Source organism: Cylas formicarius, unplaced genomic scaffold (genome assembly GCF_029955315.1).
Source record: "Cylas formicarius isolate icCylForm1 unplaced genomic scaffold, icCylForm1.1 PGA_scaffold_1__22_contigs__length_36826433, whole genome shotgun sequence".
Classification (NCBI taxonomy): domain Eukaryota; kingdom Metazoa; phylum Arthropoda; class Insecta; order Coleoptera; family Brentidae; genus Cylas; species Cylas formicarius.
In genome coordinates, this window is record NW_026844264.1 from 9,536,732 (window position 1) to 9,558,842 (window position 22,111).

At 34.9% G+C, this 22,111-nt stretch overlaps 1 protein-coding gene across 1 annotated transcript in view; it reads right to left on the bottom strand.

Moving 5' to 3' along the window:
• Positions 1 to 13,332: 13,332 nt before the first annotated feature.
• The window catches only part of LOC132696609 (E3 ubiquitin-protein ligase mind-bomb), a 261,968-nt gene continuing 253,189 nt past the window's right edge, over positions 13,333 to 22,111 (bottom strand). Inside the window, exon 7 of the mRNA XM_060661536.1 lies at positions 13,333 to 13,357. Within this exon, the coding sequence (XP_060517519.1) occupies positions 13,354 to 13,357 (4 nt within the window). The 3' untranslated portion in view covers positions 13,333 to 13,353. The remainder of the gene's footprint in view (positions 13,358 to 22,111) is intronic.

Sequence of the window (22,111 nt, forward strand, 5' to 3'; positions counted from 1 at the left end):
TATCCCCAATAATTATTCCACAAAAACAGGTAATTTTTAAGATGTCTTAGATTTTTTTGCCAGTAAACGACACACCCTGTATAGAATTCAAACAATGTTCGAAATAGAGGTTATAGCCCTGAATCTCCGTTTCCTGGCATATGTTTTTTTTCTAATAGAATAAGTGCTTTTCAAGAAAATACTTGTGTTAATAGTAAATGACGTCATCGCGTCTAGATTGAGGGCGGGAAATGGTGATTTTCATTTGGATTTTTTCAAATATCTCGAAAAATTGTAGCGATGTGGCCTATGACACTATTTAAACCAATTGGCCATATTTTTCACGAATTTTGATTTATGTCTAATAATTTAATAGCGAAAAGAACGATAGATTTTTGTCTATAATTAAAAAACCCTCTATATAATGGAAAAAATGCCTGAAATAAAAGTTATGGTCCCGGATCTCCCGCATTTCCTGGTTCACAAATTTTGCCGATCGGATTAATAGTTTTGGAGAAAATGTTTTTTTTCTGGAAGTCAAAATATACCATAAAAAATTTTCAAAAATTCTTAAAAAATACTTTGCGAGATTTGAGTGAGACATTTTTCAAGAGATGAAATACGGGTGTGGACTTCTATCCTGCCAAATCTGAAGTCGATAGTTGTAAATTTAAGACACCTGTTAAATTTTGAACAAATCACTTAATATCTAGAACACCCTGTAAAACAGGCGAAAACCTTAAATACAAAACTTTTAGATATATAAGCGGGCTATATCGCGATGGAAAATGAACTGACATCCGAAGCGCAGTCTTTCATTTATAGCCAATTTTCAATAATAGAGGGAGCTATTTCTGATTTTTGAAAAATTTTCAGGAACAAAATTTTATGGAGTCGAATCTTCTACGTCTTCTCCTTTAAGAATTTTTTTTTGGTTTGGTTTTCGAGAAATGATTTTTTTAGACCCTCGCAAATGCGATTTTAATTTTTTTTTAAATACTTCCCGACCCCCCAGCCCCCTCAACTTCGATAGGTTTCTTCGGGGAACCAAGAAGTCGATAGCTTCAACTTTCGAACACTTATCGTGTTTCATAGAAAATCGAAAAAAAAACGATGGCCGCCATAGTGCCACCATCTCCATATTCGAATATCCTGTGCACCTAGTGGACTCTAAAATGGGGCAAAAAGTGAGCCACCTAGTTCAAACGGCTAGTGAATTATTGAATTAAAGCCAGTGAGACGGAGAACGGAGAAATAAAAAAAATCTCTGATTAGATCTGTAACAGTTTCGGTCCAGTAAAATTTACTAGCGTATATACTTTTGAAAAATTCGATTTCATCGATTTTTCGAAAATAACTAGTGCATTGTCTCATCGGTTTAAACGATTACGAAAATGGAAACAGTGGAACAAAAGTAATTACTATCTAGGTATCTACGGCTACGAAGTCGTTTGTTAAAAATAAAAGCATTACTTGAACTTCCTAACGATGAAGACAAAGTTAGTTGCGCGTCGATAAAAACAACCCTTTAGCGTCGACCTTTTCAAATATCAACGACGCCTATCAGCGAGCAGGTCGGTCCATTTAAGCCCGAAGGGCAATTGTTTCGATACCGACGGAGCAGATACGAATCATATCGGATGGGCGTTCTTATATAGGACGACTCGAACTTTAATTCCTATTCGGAATTGCTAAACAACGAAATTCAATTAAATTCCGCAAATCTAATCGCACGATAATACCGCCCCGGTATTCGCCATTAACGTAATTTGTTTAATATCGTCGCTGCTGCGTTAGAACCGGCGGAGGGCATGAATTTAAAATAGTTTCCGGTATCACATAGCGGAGGCGCGTTTCGGTTATGCGGGTTTCCTGAGATGCCGACGCTTTTTTGTTTCGCTACTTCGGAATTCGGTAGGACGGAAAAGAAGAGGAATTGTTCGCGAGAAAAACATACAAAGGAAAGATAACGCATTCGAGGCGAGCGTGTTTTTCTTTCACGCGACCCTTTCATCGTGTAAGTTGAGAAAGAAAAGCAAAGAAGGGACCGCCATATTTAAATCGTATATATGAGAGTTTTGTTGGTTATCCAACTTTCTATCTATCGACCAAATCATAGAAAAATGTTCATTCCACTCCTATCAAAATTATATTTTAAAATGTATTTGTTTATTCTGTGACGTAAAACCCTTATCGTTCAATAAATATTATAAACAATAAAGGACTGACTCCTTCTGATATCCGTTAGAGCTTAATATGTTGGACGGATACACCTGACAAATGTCAAGCAGGGTTCAAGCATTCTATTTTTCCTCAAGTCTTATTGAGTTATGATTGTTTCTCAAATTTGCCAACGTAATTTTGTAAATTATTGCCTCACGATAATAGTTATTCTTGCTATCCGATATTCGATACAAACACATTGTAAGAGCGTCGATTTTCTTTTACATCAAGTGTTCAACTTTCGAAATTTCCGCTCCGGGTTGATTTTGCTCGTTAATGACAGCGCCCAAGTATTTAAACGAGAACACCTGGTCAAAATATTCCCTTTTTATTTTGAACGTGACGTTTTGGTGTCTTTTGGCATCAATTAATTTACAAGTTTTTATTTAAATTATAGAATTCTTAATATTTATATTATTTTTCTTTTGGAAAGTCACTATTATTTATTAATCAGCTAAATAATCCATTTTGTTTATTTTTTACTTTGTATTATATTACATATAAAGAATAAAATTTTTAAAAGAGCTTTCAATAAAATGTGTTAAATTTTTACATCACTGAATTTTTAATTGGCGAGATAGTGTGACTGGATGTTGTCCTAAAGGTTATGATTTCAATATCCACTTAAATTTTTAAATATTACATATATACTTGAGTTTGTTAAGATATTGCGTAAAGGGTAGATTTTTAATATCTGCTCATAGCGATCGTGATTTGCTCGCTAAAATTAATGTTCGTTTTTGCCTGTTTTGGACACTGAAAGAAGTACATAAAAGTTACAAACTTTAATTCGACCTTTAAACCGAACCTTTAGTTATCCGCAATTCTTTGGGTAGCTCAGGAGTGACTCCAACGTAACAGACAGCTCATAGGAGAATGAAAACATGAGCAGTGTTGCGTTTGAATTTGGTGGACTGTATTTTCGATGGTTCAGAAACACTAACGTTATCACTACATAAAAACTTTATTCTGTTTACTGCGGATTAGATAATACTAACAAGACTCAACAAAAACATGGTCTACATTCGTTCACCGCTAACATGCTTCTCTCTTGTGGTCGGCGCAGGGAACAAACCTAGTATGTTGGGTTGCATACCGCACAAAACTAAACAAGCAGCAAAATGACATTTTTTTTAGGTTAGTTTTTATTTAATATTAAAAATGTTACCTTTAGTAGGATTTGAACCGAATAGTTCCTACGGCTCCTATAAATAGTTCATTTTTCTGTAGTCTCGAAGATACTAATGTGTTAATCTGTTCCATTTAAAATTACGATGTTGCTTTCGGGATGACTTTTCAATGATAATAGATTATCAAATAGTCAACAACCCTTTTACTTGTCCTTCACGACAGGACCGGACATGAACTATCTCTTATATATGACTCGTACATTTTTATGACAACATTAACCTGTTTTCCCAAACATTTAATCAGAAAACCAAAAAAAAACATTGACATGCGACGACTCGGCAAAAGATAGAACAACTTCACTCCAGTTCCGATTTATTAGCTTTTTCTCAAACGTAAAAGTTTCCCATAAAGGGTGGCGAGCGAGCAAGCTTTTTCTTGTTTCTCACCGAAGAAGTTTCGGCCTCGCACAAAAGGCCGAAAACTTTAAACTTAATTCAGCTATTTTAAGCAAAACTTTTCCGCTCTACGAGCGTGGCGGAGTTGCATTGATATAATTTTCCTCATTTCGTTCGGATAAGTCGTTATTAGTATCTGAAAAGAGGAGCACAAAAGGTGCATTACCCAGAAGGCGTATCTGTCCAAACTTTGGGGCGATGTTTCCAAGCTTTGCCCTGTTGTCATTGTTTGCGCGGTATATAGGATGTCCCAGCGTTAAATTTCCGGTCTCTAGATTCTCACCCTGTATATTTATTTAAAACAGTTTGAAATAAAAGTTAGCTGATTAAATGCCATAAATAACTTTTGCCTAAAATATTCTTTATAGAAATAAGTTTTAAATAACAATAACCTGAATTTGCAAGGTCCATAAAATAATGTAATTTGATTTACTGTATACTATTTAGTATTTATGCAAATACTCAAATTTTCGTGGAAGCTTGCGTTCAGAAAAATAATAGATCTGATAACAAGAGGGCGTCTTGAAAAAATCGTAGTAACTTTTCTTGCACTCTAATTTCAAGGTAATTTGAAGGTTGGCTTCGTTTTCTTTTTTAATTGAACATACATCTTCAAATAAAAAGTTAATCAGATAAAAATAAAAAACCTTTGCCAAAATTACTTTTTTGTTACTCTGTTACTTTTTTGACATTTACATTTTATTAGAATGCAAACTTATCGAAAAAGGTTTCAAATAGCAATAACTTTAATTCAGCAAAAATCTGCAAGACTCGAATTTACCTTGTAATAATAGTCTTATTCAAGCACCATCCAAACTCGAAGTTGACAGTATTTGTTAATAAAACTTCAAATTCTTCGGAAAAGTTGATAGTAGGAAAATTGACAATAATTACCTGGCTCTAAAAAGAGAGAGAGCGCAAAAGTCGACGAGAAAATAAGAATAATAATTTTCTTCATTTTTCGTTATGAATCAATCCAGTTGACACCCCTTATGCTCCTGGTTTAGGATTAATGCGTTTGCATTTAGAAGAAATTTGTTTTTAAAAATGAAATTATAAATTTGCATATGACTCTAGTGGTGGTGCGACAGTCCAATTACCACGCAGCGTGAAATCGGTGCGTTTCAATTTATCAGCGAAACATCTCGGTCAAGGGGAGGCGAAAGGACTCTTTTTCCGGTGGCAACATTAATTTTCGAATTTTTTCTTTAGCCATTTCTTTGGGGCGACGACTTCTCTATCAATCAGGGACCGTAAGCCGATCAGGATCCACGATGACTGATTATCTCGTGTCCGTATCGACAGGAATGAGCATTGCTCAATGCCCCCCGAGGACAAAAAGTTACTTTCCGAAGTTAAAGCCGAATTTTCACGGATCAATTGTTTTTTATTTTATTATTTCGAATAGACAAATCCCTCAAGTTTGAATTAAAATTGTAATTTTGAAAAAAGCAACAGCAGCTATCACATTCATTTATACTAGGACTGTGAAAGTATTAACTGGGACAAATAATAAATATGTCTGTGCAATTAAAATAAATTATTCATTTCAGTATTCTCCGAGAAGGTAAGTGATAATTGATAATCATGGCATGCCAGTGATATTTTCAAGAATTAATGTTTTCTTTTGATTAATCAGATTTCTATAATTATTAATCGTCTACTTTAAAAGATTTACTAAAACTAGAGAGTAAATAGAAAAATATTACGATTACAGGCAATTAACAACTTCTTTTATTTTAAAATTCGGAAAATCCAGAAAATGAAGGAAAATAAAATAAATAAAAAAACAGTGTATTTATTTTATTTCACTTTTTTCACCTTAGGATACAAAGAGGATAAACCCACAGCAGTATCCTATCAAGGATAAAAGCATTTTACTAAATAACCAAAACTTTCATTATATACAGAGTTTTAGGGCAGCCGAAATCACTGCCGGGGAAGAAAGCAGGAAAATACCGCAAAGTAAAATTAGTATTAAAAAAATAAGTAAAACCGATGATGAGCGTCGATCATTGAGAACAAATTAAACATCTGCGGTTTGCAGCACTCACCATTCGAAAATTTGTTGAGAGTTTATTGGTGTTCCAGAGGGAACAATAAATAAGGGCTTAGTTTAGAACTAAATGGAATTTTTGCTAATGAATCAGAGGACTCCACACAACCATTTATAATTTTACACAAGAAAAGAATATGAGACATATTTGGTTACTCGATATTCTGTGTGGAAAATTGATATCAACATCATACTCTTATCCCTTAGCCAAAAAATTTAATTATTCTTCACCCTATTTATATATATATATATATATATATATATATATATATATATATATATATATATATATATATATATATATATATATATATATATATATATATATATATATATATATATATATATATATATATATTGTTGTGTGTTGTTTATAACTTGTAGCCTAATATACTATTCACATATTTTTATAAAATGATATATAATGGATATTTTATCAGTAGTATTAAAATACTAGAGTGTGGGAGTATTGAGCTTTTGTTGCATATTACACGCTAATTTTTATAAAATAGTATTATCTACTGCCGGAATTTTTTTTCTAACTTGCTGTACCCGATGTACCCCAGACCTAATCGTCGTAGAAAAGTGTCGTTGATAAAATAGTATTCACTTGTTTTTATAATATAGTATTTTATAGAATAGTATATTTGGCAACTAGTTTGTTGTTGTTTGTTAAACAATACATTATAAACATATTTTTATAAAATAGTGTGCGTGCGGGAACGCAATTGGGAGAATCCTTCGATGAAAATGAACTGCTTTTCTTTTTGAACGATTTTATTTGCACACTTGTACAAACCGAACAAATTTGCGTCTTAATTCGGGAGGTTTTTGAAATAGCTTCTGCACGTTGTGATAGCAAGACTGCGACTGGGGAGGCTGGCACGCGGGTGCGACGTTAATGCGCAGCGAGGTTGCCGAATGAAAACGTTAGCGTTAATCGCGCGGTTTTTTTAAACTTAAACATCCTCCCCCCCGATGAAGCGTAGTCTTCAACCTAGTCTAGAGACAAAGGTGCGAGTCTTTTTAATAGGTCGCACGAAGACTCCATCTTTCGTTTTAATTTCCGCTACTCTGACCTTATTATCAGAACCAGGCATTACCTTTAGTATTCTTGCTAAGGAACAGTAAAGCGGGGGTGTGTTGTCCTCTTTTACCAAGACTAACATATATGAGGTTGAAGATTCTTGAGGGGTTTAATCCATTTGGGTTTATGTTGAAGTCTGTTACGATATTCGACGGAAAATCTTTTCCAGAATAAATGTCTAATTTTGGAACATTGTTGCCAAAAAGAAATTCTGTTGAAATTTGAAAAACGAGAAAAGATGTCTGTAAATTTTGGAAATGCGTCACTATGCGCTGACACGTGTCTTTGTTCCGGCAAAGCGTCTAGCTTTAAGATTCGCGGGACAGTTTCTATTTCGAAATCTGGATCTGTTAAACAAGTAGGACCGTGCCACCACTGCGAATTCACTAGGTCCGCTGGATTATTTTTGGAATCTACGTACTGCCAATATGAGGCGGGGAATAAATCCTGGATATCGGAGATTCTGTTTGCAACAAATATTGTCCACCGAGATGGCGAATCGTTCAGCCAGGAGAGTACGATCTGGGAGTCTGTCCAAAGAAACACATCCAAACCTTTGTAAGGTAGTATCGACTTGACTCTATTGGCAAGTTTGGCTAATAATAGCGCACTACACAGTTCTAACCGGTGCAAAGAGATAGTCTTTAAAGGTGCTACTCGGGACTTGGAACAGATAATATTCGAAGAGACAGTTTGGTTGTGGTAAATCGTACATAAATACAGTACTGCGCCGTAGGCAGCAAGGGAGGCATCTGAAAATCCATGAATTTCTAAGTTTTTGTATTCCGGTCAATTATGAAACCATCTAGGAACTTTCAATTTTGGAATTTGGTTAAGATTTTGTGAGAATGATTCCCAAGCAATTTTTAAATCAGGGGTTAGTTGTATTTAATCTTTTCAACCAAATTTTCTGCATAAGTATTTTTGCGGTGATAACTATTGGGCTAATGAAACCGAGAGGATCAAATATTTGAGCCAACTGGGATAACACCTGCCTTTTTGTTATTGGTAATAATTTTAAAGACGAAGGACCAGTGATATTGAAGTTATCTTCGAGAGGGTTCCATGACAAGCCAAGAACTTTACTTGTCGCATCCTTTATGATAATGCTTTGCATTTGATTTGCGGTTTGATCGTGAAGATCGTGATAATTGTAATTACATTTATGCAAACTGATTGCAGTAATTGTATGAGCTCAAAGCGGAGATGAATCAGTTCAGATTTGGAATTACAGCCAGACAAAATATCATCTACGTAGCACTGATACAGAATGGTCTCAGATGCAAGGGGGAAAATGTGTGAGTTGTCTTCAGCTAGCTTGACTAAGCATTTGGTAGCTAAGTAGGATGCGGGTTTGGTAACGTAAGTAACAGTTTGCAGTTCGATGCATTTTAAATCATCATTGGGATTATCTCGCCATAAAATATTTTGAAAATGAACCTGAGAGGGATTGATTTTCACTTGTCGATACATTTTCTTAATATCGCACGTAAATACGTATCGAAACATTCAAAATCTGCTGAGAATATCGAATAAATCAGGTTGGACAGTAGAGCCTTTCAACATGATATCATTTAGAGAGAGGTTAGAAGATGTTTCCATCGAGGCATCAAATACGACTCTGAGATTAGTTGTCTCATCTCCTTCTTTTATGACACAATGATGAGGCAAAAAACATTTTTGTGGTGAATTACCATCGGACAATTGGTTTAGCGGTACATATTTACCGTGATTTAAATTGACATATTTATCGATAAATGATTTATATCTTAGAAATCGATCTTGATCTCTTAGAAATCGTTTTTCCAAAGAGGGGAAACGCTGTTTAACGAATTTGAATGAATCACCTAGCTGGGAGGGGGCATTTTCGCTACGAAAGGATAAATTTACTTGAAATGTACCGTCAGACAATTGTTGTGTTGTTTGACTAAATATGGACTCACATTGTTTATCTTCTGGAGATAAGAACGTTTTCTGCGGGTATTCCTCTAATTTCCAAAATTTAGGAAGTAATTCATTAAGATCAGGTGTCGAGGTGAATAGAGCTGTGCTCAACAGTGATTGAACAGAAAGGTTTTGCATTGGAGTCGGTCCGCCGACAACGCATCCCAGACGTGTGTTTTGGAGTGTTGGCTGATTTTTTCCAAGGTTTATAATTCCAGGAGCCATTAAATCGTAGTATAGATCTGCACCTATAAGTATGTCAATTTGAGAAGGGCAGTGAAATTGATCATCTGCTAGAGATAAATTTGGTGGTATGTTTATTCGACTTAAATCAACTTGGACGTGAGGGAAAACCGATGTGATTTTGTCTAAAATAGCACAAGTTGCTAAAACAGAAAAATCGTCCTTTGAAGAGCAAATTTTTAAGCTTACTGCTTTGGTAATTTGACTTGTTTTGTTTCCTATTCCAGTGACAGACATGTCAAATTTAAAAGATGGTGTGCCTAATTTTTTGAATGCTTCATTCGTTATGAATGTGGTTTGAGAAGCTGAGTCTAAAAGAGCACGAGCTTTAATTTTACATCTAGTTTTAGACAGAAGGATGACCTTAGAAGTTGCTAAAAGAACTTGAGTGTTGTTGAGAGACGAGCATGAAATGTTACTTGGAGAAGGATTTTCATTTGAAGTGTTTGCCGAAACCAGAGTTGTATGTTCATTCTGGGTATCAGTCTCTTGAATGACTTGAGCGTTTGGGCAGAGTTGCTCATTGATAGCGGGAGAAGATGACAGCATCTTACCTTGAGGGTCATGTAGCAAGGTGTGATGTTTTTCTGCGCAAACTGAACAACATCGAGTGGAAATACAGCTCGAAGCAATGTGTTTGTTGCCTAGGCAATTTAAACACAACTTGTTTTGCATCACGAATTGTTTTCTTTGAGCTGGAGTGTGTTTAATGAACTTCATACATTTGTAAATAGTATGATTCTTCATTTTGCAATAAAAACATTCAAAATTGAAATTGGTATTTTGAGGACTTTCACTTGAAACATGCGCAAATCTTTGCGGTTTTGATTTGCTGTCTACATTTGTATAACCAGTCAAAGTTTCTAAAGATGAACACCGTTTTTCTAAAAATTCTAAAAATTCATTTAATGTGGGAAGGTGTTCCGAATCTCTTTCGAGTTCAAATAGCTGTCGCGTGCTAAAATCTAAATGTTTGGAGTACATGAAAATTAAAAGCAAATCCCAATTTGAAGTCGATACACTTAAAGCTTGTAATGCTTTTAAATGTTTATTGATTTGAGTGATAAATTTTCTTAAAGTAAAACTGTTATTTTTAGAAATACTCCAGATATATGAATAAAACCTACTGCTAACAATACAGATTTAATAAAACTTCAGAATTCATATTTAAAGATACATTTAATGATTAATTATCTACCTTGATTGAAAATACCAAATAACAAAAATAACCAAGGATTACAAAAGTGTCGACATATACAGGGTGTTCTATTTACAATAGCAAATTTTGTCGGAGGGGACACTTTTGGGACACCATGTATCAACAAAATGATAATATTTTAAATCTTCAAGAGAATCCTACACACTTTTGTAAGAAACTTTTTTTCGTATCTCCTATGGGTTTCCGGATCGTATAGTGGATTGGTTTATTTGGCACACGATGTGCATTTTTAAAACTAATGATGTAAATATACCGAAAACATGGAATCGGTCCTCAAACCCGTGACTAAAATGCCGGAAACGTCCAAAGTCGATCTGGAATGTGAATAACGAATCTTACGAATTTTAAAATTGGGAATAGAAAAAACATATTTTTTTAATTCTCCAGCACCGAAAGAACAACGACCCTCTAAAACCTTTAAAATTCCGACCGAGGGCGGGGATCCATATTAGGCACCGCTAAATTTTTACCTTTTAGTTTCTCGATTTTACAAAAGGACGCGGAGCGGAAATCCCGCGGGAAACGACGCATTAACGGTCTTCCCGTAAATCTTCGCCGCGTTTATCTGGGAAAGGTGAGTCCGCAGAACCTCGCTCCCGGGACATTTTAAGGGAGGACCCCGGTGGGGGGAAGTAATACGTTCCCGACAATTATTTATCGTTTCCTACACTCCTCTTACCGGCAACTTGGACGTTAATATTCTTCTTCGGTAGCAAGCCACTGGTTTGTTTTCCTATTTCCGCATGTAGAAAACATTTAAAATTGACGTACGGCTAATAACGATTTTAATGGATGCCCCGTTGGCAACGAGTGGACGTGATAAATCGCCATAAAGGCGTGTCCTATGAATATATCTGCGGCTCCGATAATATAAATCACACGCCACTGTCCAACCCATCTTCTTATATGAAAAAAAAACTCTACATCCGAAATTTTAGTAGCCTCTTGGAGGGTAGGAGTAGGGCCACCTCCCGCCCTTCATAACAGCCGCGTTCATATTCCGCCACCGTAGAGATTTATCGCGCCGCCATTACGGTGCGGCATATTCCGGACCACGAGCAATTTCACATTCATTGTAACCGCCGCCGCCGCCGCCGGTACATCCCAGAAAATTTCATAATGCCCCGTCCCCCCCGAAAAATGAATATATGAAACGGCAACAGTCGTTTCGGGGACGATCTCTGGTCCTTAAAGTAATAATTTAAATATTTAAGAAGTCGCAGGCATCCTTATTGCAAAAAAAAAGTTATTACGAGAATTTAGCCCACAATTGTAAATATTTTGCTTGATTTTTGGGGTTAGTTTTGATGTTGTCAGCTGATGGATTGACAAATTTTTCTATTTTAACAATATGCCCCGTTGGCGCTAAGGTACAGTGTATCGAATTTTAGTTGTAAATATAAAGAATATCTGTATTAGTAAAGTTAGGGCGATGCAGTTTTCGCAAGACCGCGCTACATTTTCGAGAAACTTGCCGTAAACAAAATTGTCCTACTTCACTGCATTAATAAAACTGAGAATGATACGTCTTGGGATCTCTTCATATCTTATTTATCTTTCAATTAATAGAAAAGGAAAAAAATGTTTGGGTAGAATTCAATGTCGTTTCCGGTGAAGATGATATAGAACTTTACCTAATTTTTTAAATTTAGTTTGTACGAAGCGAAAGGCCACAAAAAATAGATAAACATCAGATATAGAGAGTGATTCATAGAAAATGGCCAATCCATAAACTGGAGGTCCCAGAGGTTAAATATCATGAAATTTTTCTTATTAACATTGCCAAAATTCTTATTGTTAAATATTGGTTTTTATTGCTCTCCGCATCTATTCATTTTTTAAATATTTATAAAAAAAACGAAAACACACCTTGAACTTTTTAAATGCAAATAAGTGAAAAACCGACAAAGACGGTCTTTCTGTGAAAAAATTAAAATTCTTCGACATTTCCATCATGTTTCAACCAGAACTCGACGGATGAAAAAAATGATTCGCTTTTTTTTTCGAAGAAATTTCCACAGATTACTTGTAATAATATTTACAAATCCTCTGGATTCCTCTTACGTTTATTGTTGATAAATCGAGCTTGCCTGTTGTCATCAATCATCCTGCTGGCTGTTTTTTTGGAGCGGTTCCAGTTAAGCTCCGAAGATTCTGCTCTGAAGAAACCAGCAGTAGTTCAGAAGATTTGTAAATATTTTAAACATTTAAAACCCTGCAACTCTTCTTCATAAATCACCCTGTATATCTAATAATTCTATTCCCGATGTCCCTTGCATATATATATATATATATATATATATATATATATATATATATATATATATATATATATATATATATATATATATATATATATATATATATATATATATATATATATATGCAATGACTTCAAAATAAACGGAATTTCAAGTGTGGGAAAAATGTATAGGGGAATTTCAAATTGAAGCATATTTTTAAAAAGTCGAGGTTTTCCCATTTGAAAAATGCAGTAGTATGGGACACTTCTTGACGTGACCCATACGAGGTTGAGTCTCAAAATGTATAATTTTCGGTATTTCAGTCACTCGTTTATTAAGGCACTAGCTCCCCGTGACTAGATGGGGTTTGTCAAATTTGTTTAATTTTATTAATTATCAAGTATAACATACTATTACTGCATAGTAAGTTTCAGAAATAAGCAACGGAGAAACCCGGATCGGAATTGGTCTGTACAATCAATGCGGGTCCAAATACTCAATGCAAAAGCGGAGAAGTCAATTAAAACCAACCGCATAATTAATATAAAATTGATTGTTTTTAAACACACAATTTTCACAAACGATCATTAAAATACATTTAAGTTTCTTTTTATTGATCATATTGGATACTTCCTCGTATCCATCCATCCACCTTTCTGACAGATGTCTTTCAAATTTGCATAATTTTAACACACTATTTCAACAAAAATAAGGATTATACTTTACCTGGAAGAATAAATTCTATGGCTCTAATTTAGGTTGCGATAACGGGCTTACCTGAAAAGAAACAAACATTCTTAAAGAAAATAAAACGAATAATGTTGAAATTGACACACACTGTTCATATTTCATTGACACTGAAATGCCTTGTGGTTTAATAAAATTACTAACGAGGTTGGAAGCAAAATCTACGGAATCTAGAATCACTAGAAATAGCGCATTTTCAATTTTAAAAAATTCTACCTCACTTTCTAATGACAGGCGATAACTAGTTTGGGATTTTGAATCGCACTTTAAGTTGTTAAACACATCATCATTTGATTTAATTAGCTTTCAAACATAAAAAGTGATTTTTAATCTGCAATTACAAACAGTTCATACGGTTCAAGCAGTCATACAATACCACATAACTAATGGCACTAATAAAAAAAAACAGTTTTTTCTACTCCCCACTCCAAAATACTGAAACGAGTGGAGAGTGTCACGGTGGAGAGCAACTTCGGATGTTTCTGGTAGTCACAGGTTTAGGAGCGATCGGGTGTTTTCGGTAGAGTTTTGCCATGGTATTTTGACATTTGTCACTTTTAACAGTCCCGTAACACGTCAGTTCAAGATACTCCGACTATTTGGAAAAAAAGACAAAATAAAAAGGAAAAATATGCAGCGTGTTCATAAACTTCTCTCGTTTATTAGGCACTCGCGGCCAAATGAAACTCGTGACTACTGGCGTTTCTCGAACTTGTATAAAAATTGAATGCTCAACAGGTCAGGTGAGGACTCTCGTCTACTACAAGTCCACCGGATATATAACCATCTTTCAAAACACGTAAACAAATAATAACGCAAGACAACAAATTATAATGAAATTCCGACTTCGTCAACGACCAATCGAAAGTTATGACGTAATGTTTGCAGGATCGCTACTTTGCTTTGACGCAGTCTATCATTAGCAGATTAATCAGGTAACCAGAATAGATCGGGCTTATCTAAAATTCCTGGAATGCCGGGGAACTCATCTTGTTTCAACTTTCCAGATTCCATATCATTAAAATTGCCCAAACGGCGGGGGAGGTAGCCCTATTGATCCGGCCCGTTATCTCTTTGGAAACTTTCGCCGAAGAAACTTCGGCAGACTCGGAGGGGGCGCTCTATACGGCAAAGAAAACGACGAAAGATTAGATCCGCCACAATTAAAAAAGTGTTTCCGTATACTCCTTTTCGGGAATTAACGACGTTGCCAACTTTTCGTGCGGTTTTTTGTGTCTCCCATTGGCGGAGATTTCTCTCGTGGTGAGAGAGGCGGGGGTGGCACCCTTACGGAGGAAAAACTTTCCGAGCGTTCGCGATCCTTCCAATTAGGAAGTTTCGTCGCGTGTTTGTATTTCTTACATTGAGAATTTGCCGAACCCGCGTGCCTAAAAGTTCGGCGAACGCGGCGAAATATTCAAAATGAGCGAATAAAATTTTGGAAAAATTCAATGCTACCTCAAAAAGCGCCACCGAATAAGATAGTGATTTTAGTCATAACACACCAAGTAACTAAATATTTGTTGGGCGGAAAAAAACTTGCCTTACAAATTGTTCGTTAATTTTTTAATTTAAAATCTCATTATTGTGATGATTGATTTGTTGGCTTTTGGTTCACTTCGATATGCATTTTCCAATATGAAATGATTTTTTCAAAGAAACATTAAATTTTCCATTTAGATTCCATTGCAGAAAGACTAAGTCGACGATGGATATTCTGGTCGTGTTTGATACAAGAAATGAGATCAAGATCTCAAAAAAACCCACTTGTTTGGGACAGTTCTTGGTGGAAATTCATTAATCCAAAAAAAAAAACAATAAAAAAAACATTCAAAACAATGGACTTGCAGAAATATCTGATTTACTATTGAAAATTTAGATAACTAATTGAGTGCGCATAAAAAAAACAATAGCACACAAATATAAAAAACAATTCGAAAAATTAGCTTTTGTACTTCAAATCGTACATATTTTTGAACTTTTTTACTATATACTTCGAAAGATTTATCGATTTTAATGGAATCATGCAATTTTTTGTTGAACACAGAGGTTCAAGTCTGCAGTTTTTGTTGCTACGTCAAGGGTGCCTCAAGGGTCGAATTTAGGAACGATTTATGAAATAGGTGAAACATCCTTATTTGTTGTTTGCGAGTGACCTAAAATATCTTTCTGGATAGCTAAACAAAATGCTTGCAACATTTATAAGGAGTATATACGAATAGTCACCTATAATATGGTTACAAAGTATACAAAATATGCTCAAATATTTCATGTTAGTTGTATTGACATTCTTAATGATTATACTGTTCGTCTCTAATACATAGAATCCTCTTTTGTAATTTGATGCTATAATTCCCGCAGTACAGTTATTGAATTTTTAACACCAAATTACCAATATATCAAATGCACCTCAATTTATCAAATGGATCTAGACTCTAGTCAAATTGCTGACTGGTGTGGGGTTCAACTTTGGTTCCTTCTGGGCTATATTTTTTAAATATAAAAAGATTATAAAAAATAACTAATTGATTTTCCCCGTTCATTCGTTATTTGTTCTTTATTATTATTATAAGATTACCATAAGATGAAATTATTATTATTAACGTTATGCTCAAATTTCGATGACGTTTTTATTTTGTTACCGATCTTAGTAATCATTCTTATTTCCTGTGTAATACAGCGTCTGTAGAAAATGTAGAAAACACTATTCTATTGACATTAAGGAAGTTATAAACAATGTTTATTTGACTCTCATTGAACGTGGTGCCAGCAAGCAAGCATGTTAAGAAGAAACGACCACATTGACGAAAATTCCAACATCAACTGTATGGAAAATTGTAAATAATCCCATGTTGACATTTTCTCGAGTGTAGATGAAAGTGATCTAAATATAATACGGCGTAAAATGTTACAGTTATACGAGCCAATATTAGATATCTTTATTAGGAGGCTTGAAAAAGATGAATTCGGTGTTAAATGTAGCAGAACTACCTTATGGAAGTGTATGCAACACATGGGTTTTAGATGTTAAAAAATTGACAAAAGGCAAGTTTTAATGGAATCTTTTAGAATTCGGAAATGGCGACTGGAATATCTAGAAAAAAATAGGATTTACAGAGAACAACAACGGCCAGTTATTTACTTGGATGAAACCTGGATTGACACATATGATACCCCGGAAAAGGGTTGGGTTAACTCAACTGATAAGTGTAAAAAAAATTTACATGCTGCTCTAAATATGGTTGAATTCCAAATGGACTTTCTCTGTCTGCGAAAAATATTAAAGATTCTTCTCTGGATTACCATGAAGACACCACCGCTGATTTATTGGAAAGTTGGTTTAAAAACAAACATTCCTCCTAATAGTGTAATTGTAATGGACAATGCAAGTTATCACAGTAGACACTTGACTAAAACAACAATCCAAAACTACATGTATAATAATGACATTTATTTTCACGAAGATTATACCAAAAAGAAATTAATTGAGGTTCTACAAAGCTTGAACCTACAAAAGGAATACGTCTGTCATAATTATCCAAAAAATCTAGGGCATACAGATTTACCTTACCACTGTATATATAATCCCATTGAAGATGTTTGGCACCAACTGAAATCTGCCATTCGTCGTAACAATGTTAACCCGTGTTAACTCCAATGTCCTCAAACTTATAGAAACCGAAATTTTTAAAATCCCTACCCAAAGTTGGGCGAATTCTGTTAAACATATAAAAAAAGCAGAACAATCGTATATCCATATTGCAAATAATATAGAACAAATAATAATTAGAACAGGCGATGATAGCGATAGTGATACTGATATATTATGTGAATAATTTTAAGTAATTTAAGTAGGTAATAAAAATAATGTGTAATTTTATTTTAAGTTTAAACATAAATACATAAATATTGTTTAGTATCTTTCCTAACAAAACCCCAAGTAATTAAATTCTAAGCAAAATACGGACCTGTTTGGCCATATATCATTCTTACAGCTTGCCCGGGTCGTTCCTTAATTCGTATCAGTTAGTCACTTTCTTAGATCTATGAACAGACTTTACCCAGCTTTTAAGCAGGCCGTCAACGTAAATTTCAGCGAACGAGAAGTAACACCCAGGGTTAAGCCTTATAGCGACGCGTATCGTCTATAGCTACCCAGTATGAACACATGATCCGTTATTACCTCGTTCTGCGGTTCATATTTGAACCGTTCGGAGTCTAGACCAGGTTGTTGCAAGCTCATATTGTATATTAATACGTTCCTATTAACTGAGCGATAGAGTTAATGAGCTTTCGATTGAGCTATACGCTTCGTTCGATGGTTTTTATAATTGAAATCGATATAGGCCCGCCGTATACGAAACCACCCGCGTGAAATATGCAAAATACGCTTGCGGAAATGAAAACTGGAAACGTATCAGGTGACTGAGGGCGAACACATTCATGTATTTTCGAATTTAATGCCTACGATTTAATTCAGTATTGTGGGCCCCATTTAGAGACTAACGCTAGATGAATACTCCAACAATACGCAGAATAACTAGATAATGTACACAACTTTAATCTCGAACAATAACATAAGCACCGGATATATTAAGAGAATGGCCAGCTCTAGCCTGCAGCTACTCCCAAGGGGATAAAAATATTTTAATCATAAAAAACTAAGAAAAAAAGCTACCAATAGGAAAAGTACAAAAATGTAAATTGCAGAAAAAACATTTGGGAAAAATATCAAAGGATAATATTTTATGAAACAGAAAGCAGAATACATGGAATTAAAGAAATATAAAAGAAAAAAGATACAAAGAAAAAACCCTTTAACTTTATTTCCTTATACGCCAGGCGCCAGGCGGCTGGCAACCCATTAAACCTAGAAGAAAAAGCCATTCGTTTCTTTGTTTATATCCGATTTTTGTGCAAAGGGTTAGTTAGTCTCCTATCCATTATAGTAAAATCGCGTTCTTACATTACGTTAAGTATTATCCAAATAATTTTTTAATTTGTAGTTGCTTTAGTTGTCTAATTGCAAGACAGGACATGTTGTTGGCGACAATCGGTTCACCACAACAAAGTGCTTGCTTGCTTAGCCTGCAATGGAACTAACTCGTAGAATTGGTGCAAAGAAAAGAAAGAAAAGCAAAGAAATTTCAAAGACGAAATAATATTGAAAATATAGGTAACAGAAAATTGGTTGCCGAAAGAATATTCTTCCAACCCACGATCGACTTCTTCAGATTCAAAACGAGAATTTGGTTTTAACTTGATTAGCACTGCGTTTATATTAGTTAGATTTGCATTTATCTATAAACTGCATACAACGTTCTGGAAAACAGTAAATTCCAAATGAGATTCGTGGCAAAAAACCACCCAAACTGATTTACATTCTCGGTGAAAACGGAGCCCCAATTCCTTTGACTACGTCATATGACAACGGCAAAACTATTATTGATTGGTTGCAGCCGAAATGGGGCCCATCTATCTGTCCGAAAATAACCCAAACTGGAAACGACGGCGCTTTCGCTTAATTTCCGCGCGTAGAATGCAAAGTAGTTGGGAAAACAAACTAGAAGAAAATCGGCTTAAATTAAAGATGCCTTTTGTTGTCTGTTGCCGGAACTACGAGGAAACTGTAAATTATGCTGGAAATTTTGTGTATTTACCGAAATATCAGCTAATTCTGGCGCGAGAGGTTTATATTAAGAATATAATAATTTATACATAACAGAAGAGAATCGATTCAGAGCAGTTGCTCCAAAACGCAACCCACACGCTAGCGTTTAAGAGATATTCATTGAAGGGATTCGAAGTTTTAGTCACTGGGCACAGATACCGTCGTATTTACTGAAAATGCGTACAATTCTTTTGACTATTTGCGTAAATAGTAAATACTATTTAATATATGATTTGGTCATATGACCATTTTTTCACCACACCCAATAATACAATTAGAGTCTAAACATTTATTATGGGATTAATATTGGGACTGTAAGAAGTCAATGGCAATATTTTAAGGTTATTACCACTAAATGATACCCTCAGTATTTCGGGCATGGAGCGGGTAATTATTATGCTGAAACACGAATGAGCTATTTGAATATATTTATATAACAGATTTGAGCACTGTATCTTCCATAACACCACAACGTTTGGCATTAAATCTTCCATCCAATCGTTAGAAGACACCAAGTCCATAAGCGTTTATCCCATCCGACACATTTTTTTCTTTGACTTTTCTGTAGGTCGAGACCCAGGAAGTCCGGTGTCAAGGACAGCTCTTTCCGCACTTTAAAAACAACAACATATCGCGAAAATGGATCTTATTCAGGAACTTTTTAAAATTCCAAAGGTGCCACGTATTCTCTTATGTGGATATAGCAATGTTTGCTTTTATAAAAAATAATTCTAAACTACATTGTGAATATATGAGGTGTTATTTATTTAATAAGTGATCTGCATTGCACAAAGTAAGTTTTTGAGTATTCTAAAGGCATTAAGTCACTATAAACGTGTGGCCTAAAAAGGTTTATATAATGCCAATTTATAAACGAAAATCGTGGATTTTTGGCATGAAAAATTTGACTTTGTTTCTGATTTGGGTAATCACCATTTAATGCTGAGATATTTTTTTTAAAGTAGCCTCAGTATTACTACTACTCAACTGTACATCAAAATTTATAAGTATATTGTATTATTATCTTTGCAGAATCTTATTGTAGATTAATTGATATTTTTTTCCGTATTACAATTGTTTCACGTTTTGGAAAACAATGTTCCCATTACTTCAAACCAAAATACTGCGAAAATGGTTGCTCCTAACGGCTTTTAATAAGAGGATCATTTTCATTTAAAAGTAATTGAGGAATTTATTTTTAATTATCAAAAGTATAATACGGGGTCGCACAAAGAGCTGTCTATAGCAACTTTTTACCATAAATAAATACTTAAGAAATCAGTTTGTGTACCAAATGTGGAAGAATTTCCCTCGTTGGTATTTTGGAACCATCAAAGACTGGTGTTGCCATATGACAACGGAAAACATATTAACAATTGAAAAATGGAAGATATCAGTTTGGAACTAGTAATTAGTGAACTTTTTAAAACATTTAAGTGGATGTAAAATTGGCAATCCTTCAAGTACTCCACTGCGAAAGATTCTTTACCAGCAAGTACCTTCAGAGCTAGAATGACAAGAAGTTCAGTGTGTATAACAAAAAAAGAGAGAGGAACACACGAAGGAACTATTGACTATTGTTACTGTTGCTTCAACCTGTCATTGTATTTCGCATTTCTGAGGTAAAACGTTATAGACCTGCTTAAAAAAGATTATGACACCTGGTCTATTTTTAATTAGTGAATATAATCGGATGCACAGATCTCATGGACGAGAATGTATCAAGATACAGTATAAGTATAGGCAACAAAAAATGGTGGTGGCTCATCTTCACAAGGTTTGGTAATGTCAAGGTAATGGCAAATACTGAGAAAGACGGTGGAGTATGGAAACAATTAAAATTTCCCGATAAAAAAAAATTGCTCAGGCGAGTGTTCTTTTTTATATTTCATAGAAAGTAATTTCCATTTTATTTTAATTTGTTTCTTCTCATTTTATTTGCAAATATAACATTTCTCTTAAGGTTTATATTTTGAATAAATAATGAATCCTTGATTACGAACAAAAAAAGTTGAAAAAAAAACTGCCTTTGAAGGGTTAATAGAACCCTTAACGCGAAGCGCCCTGTATTGAAAACTTCTAGCCCTCGCCCTTACATATCCGGAAGGGTATATACATGATTTTTTTACGACAAAAACGGTAATCTTTTGTTCGGCAAAGTCCGCCAGACTACGGCGCAAGTTTCGCGCATTCTTTAATACTCCGGGGCCCGGAATTTCCCCGGGAAACGAAAAGTTTTTCAAACGAAATTCCGCTACATTATGCGCGGGGCGAAATAAATTAGTTTTCTTGTTAAACGGTTTCCCGATTATGGTCCCATTTAAAATTAAACGTTTCCCAGTCATTGTGAGCGCGTTCGCTGCATTTGTTATTTTGTTCGCGAATTACGGTCGAGGTATGCCGAGCCGGGAAACTCCATAGAAACCCGAAGGACAAAAAGTGGACGTTTTATTCCTATCTCTGCCCGTTCGTCGTCTCTTTCCGCACCAGCCCGGCACTCCGATATTTAATGGTTATTTATTTACGGTATAGTCAGCGGTAAATGCGAAGTTTTGAGTTTATTAAGACGTGGCGATATTGAGTGATTAATGTTGAGTGTGCTGTTAACTTTGTAATAGAAAAGTCCCCTTAGAGGTAATTCTCTTAAATATAATTTATTGTTTGAGAACCACTGGCTGCTGTGCTCAAATTTTCTTTCTTATGACTGAACCGTTTGCTATGCTCTGGTCAGCCAGCAATTTTGAAAATAAAGGAAATAAAATATTGTTTACGGAAATAAAATTTTACAAAATTGAATATTTGACCAAGTATTGAGATTTAAGAATAAACACATTGGGTCAAAATTAAAGATCGTATATTTGGCGCTGATAATGACGTACTTGTATATTTACTATAAAGAATGGGGGCAATCTCTAAGCTATGCACAATGCTACTTCTCAATGATTTCTAAGGGTATTCGCAGCTTCTTGTTTTTTTCTGCCGCAATTCTTGCAAAGAACTCTTTAGCGGATACCAAATCAATCAAATATTACAATAGTGAGAAATTCAGAGGGTTTAATTCTGGTCTCCTTCGTGGCCCAGCAAATTTACTTTGCCGGCCAATCAACCGACGC